This window comes from Cydia pomonella, unplaced genomic scaffold (assembly GCF_033807575.1).
Source record: "Cydia pomonella isolate Wapato2018A unplaced genomic scaffold, ilCydPomo1 PGA_scaffold_146, whole genome shotgun sequence".
In the NCBI taxonomy this organism is placed as follows: domain Eukaryota; kingdom Metazoa; phylum Arthropoda; class Insecta; order Lepidoptera; family Tortricidae; genus Cydia; species Cydia pomonella.
The window spans coordinates 558,164-561,252 of record NW_026907789.1 but is presented as its reverse complement, the minus strand read 5'-3'; the positions used below and the strand labels follow the sequence as shown (position 1 = coordinate 561,252).

At 39.3% G+C, this 3,089-nt stretch overlaps 1 protein-coding gene across 1 annotated transcript; it reads left to right on the top strand.

Annotated features, from left to right (window-relative positions):
* Positions 1-600: 600 nt before the first annotated feature.
* LOC133533266 (histone-lysine N-methyltransferase SETMAR-like) lies at positions 601-1,533 on the top strand. The gene has a single exon (XM_061872223.1). It carries the CDS (start codon positions 601-603, stop codon positions 1,531-1,533), a length of 933 nt encoding a protein of 310 aa, XP_061728207.1.
* The last annotated feature ends 1,556 nt before the right edge of the window (positions 1,534-3,089 follow it).

Here is a 3,089-nt window from a genome sequence, read left to right as displayed (position 1 = left end):
CACATGATCGCAGTATGCCATCACTCACTTGTGCAAGTTTGTATGTTTTTTTATTGGAATAAGCAAAATTTAGAAGCGAAAATAGAATTAAAAGGGCAAACCAAAAACAAGATGGGAAAAAGACCTCATAGAAACAATAGGAAAAAACTGGAAAGAAATGGCAATAGATAGACAAAAATGGAAGAAAATGTTGGACAAATACCTAAATATAATAGAAAAAGGCGATTCGGAAGAGAAACCCCGGCTCGTACCAATGAGTTAATCGGAAATTATGTACGAAATATCATTTGATATTTACCAGTCATTTTTCGGTGAAGGAAAACTGAGGACACCGGATGACCGGACTAATCCCAACAAGGCCTAGTTTTACCCTCTGGATTGGAAGGTCAGATGTAGTGATTTTTATATTTTCATCACCAAATCAAGCATTTATTGAGTTGGTGCATAAATCCTTGGACACTTTTATTTCATAATTTTTTTTCTAAGTTTCTATTCGGTTACACGCTAGAATAATCTATTATTCTACAGAATGTTCTAGGAGCTTTACGCCAAGGGGTATAAAAGGGCGCGCGCGTTCCGAGTTGTTCAGTTTAGTTCAAAATGGAACCGCGTCAAATACAAGCGATCATGCTTTACGAGCATAATCTAGGAACGAGTGCAAGGCAAACGGCCGAGAAAATTAACACTGCGTTCGGACAAGGCACTATTGCTCATTCCACAGTGAGTTATTGGTTTAAGTCTTTTGATAAGGGGGATACGAGTTGTGAAGACAAACCTCACTCCGGTCGGCCAGTTGTCTTCGACAAAGACCTTCTACGCTCACATTTGGAAAGAAATCCGGATGCGACTACCAGGGACTTGGAGAAGGAACTTGGGTACGACCATTCCACCATAATTCGGCACCTGCATGCAATGGGCTACCACAAAATAATGAGTCGGTGGACACCCCACGCTTTGACAGACAGCGAGCGCGCAGTACGCGTGACCTTATGCGAAAGTCTCCTCCTGCAACCTCACAGACAAGACTTTCTCAGGTCCATTGTCACTGTCGACAACAACAAAACGCGGCAGGCCTATTGGGTTCTACGCGGAGAAAGGGCGCCAACGGAACCAAAGCCAGATCGTCATGGACGAAAGATAATGTTATCAGTTTTCTGGGACTGGCAGGGCATTCTCTATTGGGAACTGTTGGACGAGAAGCAGACTATTAACGCTACTATTTATGGAGAGCAACTGGAAAAGTTAGCCTCTGAAATAGCGACTAAGCGTCCAAAAAGGCTGTCTGTATCACTTCTTCAGGACAACGCTCGACCACATACTGCGAAGTCTGTCCGCCACATTCTGGAAAAGCTAAACTGGACAGTGGTACCTCACCCACCATACAGTCCTGATATTGCGCCGTCGGACTATTGTCTCTTTCGGGCTCTAAAGTTACATCTAAGAAAGAAGAAGTTTGAAAACTATGAACAACTCCAAGACGATATTGCCGAGTTTTTTGACCACCAGCCTCCTGCTTTTTGGAACACGGCATAATGTCTGCCAGAGAGATGGTTACATGTTGTTGAACATGACGGTCATTATATTGTGGATTAATAAAAAATATTTTTAATAAATGTGTTTGAGTGTCCAAGAACTTATGCACCAACCCAATACATTTAAAAAGTGACATTTGGTGAAGTGGAACTGCTGATGCTGATCAGAATGGAACTCTTCAACGACGCATAGTTCCCGCTTGGCGATTTGTCGTCTTCCTTATGTTTGCAAGGCTTATGTAGGCAAATTAGGTTTTCGAGACAAATTTTTGTCAAGCGCGAGATCTGATGGTAGAATCTATGAGGAATCGAGGGAACTCTTCAAATGTGAAAGGCATACAGATAGTGATTTTTGTATTTTCATCAACAAATCAAACATCTCCATTTAAAAAAGTGACTATTGATGAAGTGGCACTACTGATGCTGATCAGAATGGAACTCTTCAACGACGCATAGTTCCTGCTTGGCGAATTGTCATCCTCTTTATGTTTGTTCAACTCGTCAAATGTTAAAGGCATACATATAGTGATTTTTGTATTTTCTTTTACAAATCAATCATTTACATTTAAAAAAGTGACATTTGATGAAATGGGACTGCTGATGATGATCAGAATAGAACTCTCCAACGACGCATAGTTCATGATTGGCGATTTGTCCTCTTCGCTGTTTGTTAAGTAAATTAGATTTTCAAGACATTTTTTAATATAATATAATAATCTTTCTTTCACCGGTCTATCGTTGAAGTCGGTTTTTTTTTTCTTAAAAATTATTGTGTAAGACGTTCATAATCAAATATGAATTCAACGTGATTGGAATCATCCTTATCAATCCGCTTAAACATAAGACTCAGCCTTACTTCTAAACTCCAATTACTTATCAAACTCCGAGTAACAATGCTGTATGAAACAAACTTATAATTTAATTAGAAATTTAACTCGCACTCCTAATTATCACAGCGAACTCGAGTTGCACTCTCTCGGGTATCAATGAAAAGATACGAGATAAATACTTACGGCCTGCTTCGAACTATACTCATAACAATTCACTACGATACGATACCGATCAGTCAATGTTAAAAGTGACATTGACTGATTGGCCAAAAAACGTCATTTTTGACACTGACAGATCGGTATCGTAACGCTGTGACTACTTAGAAGCATTGTTCGAATCGGGCTGTCTAGAAAGTTGTTAGTCTTCTTTAGCAATACTAGACTCTGCTGGTACCCACACCACAAGCGTTATCGAACTTACTGCAACACCCTGACACGGGTATTTTATACAGCTTCAGCTTATAAAACAAACAAAATAGAACAAAAATAAGTTTTGTAAATATTATAGGACATTATTACACAAATTGACTAAGTCCCACAGTAAGCTTAATAAGGCTTGTGTTGAGGGTACTGAGACAACGATATATATAATATATAAATATTTATAAATACTTAAATACATAGAAAACACCCATGACTCAGGAACAAATATCCATGCTCATCACACGAATAAATTCCCTTACCAGGATTTGAACCCGGGACCATCAGCTTCGTAGGCAGGGTCACT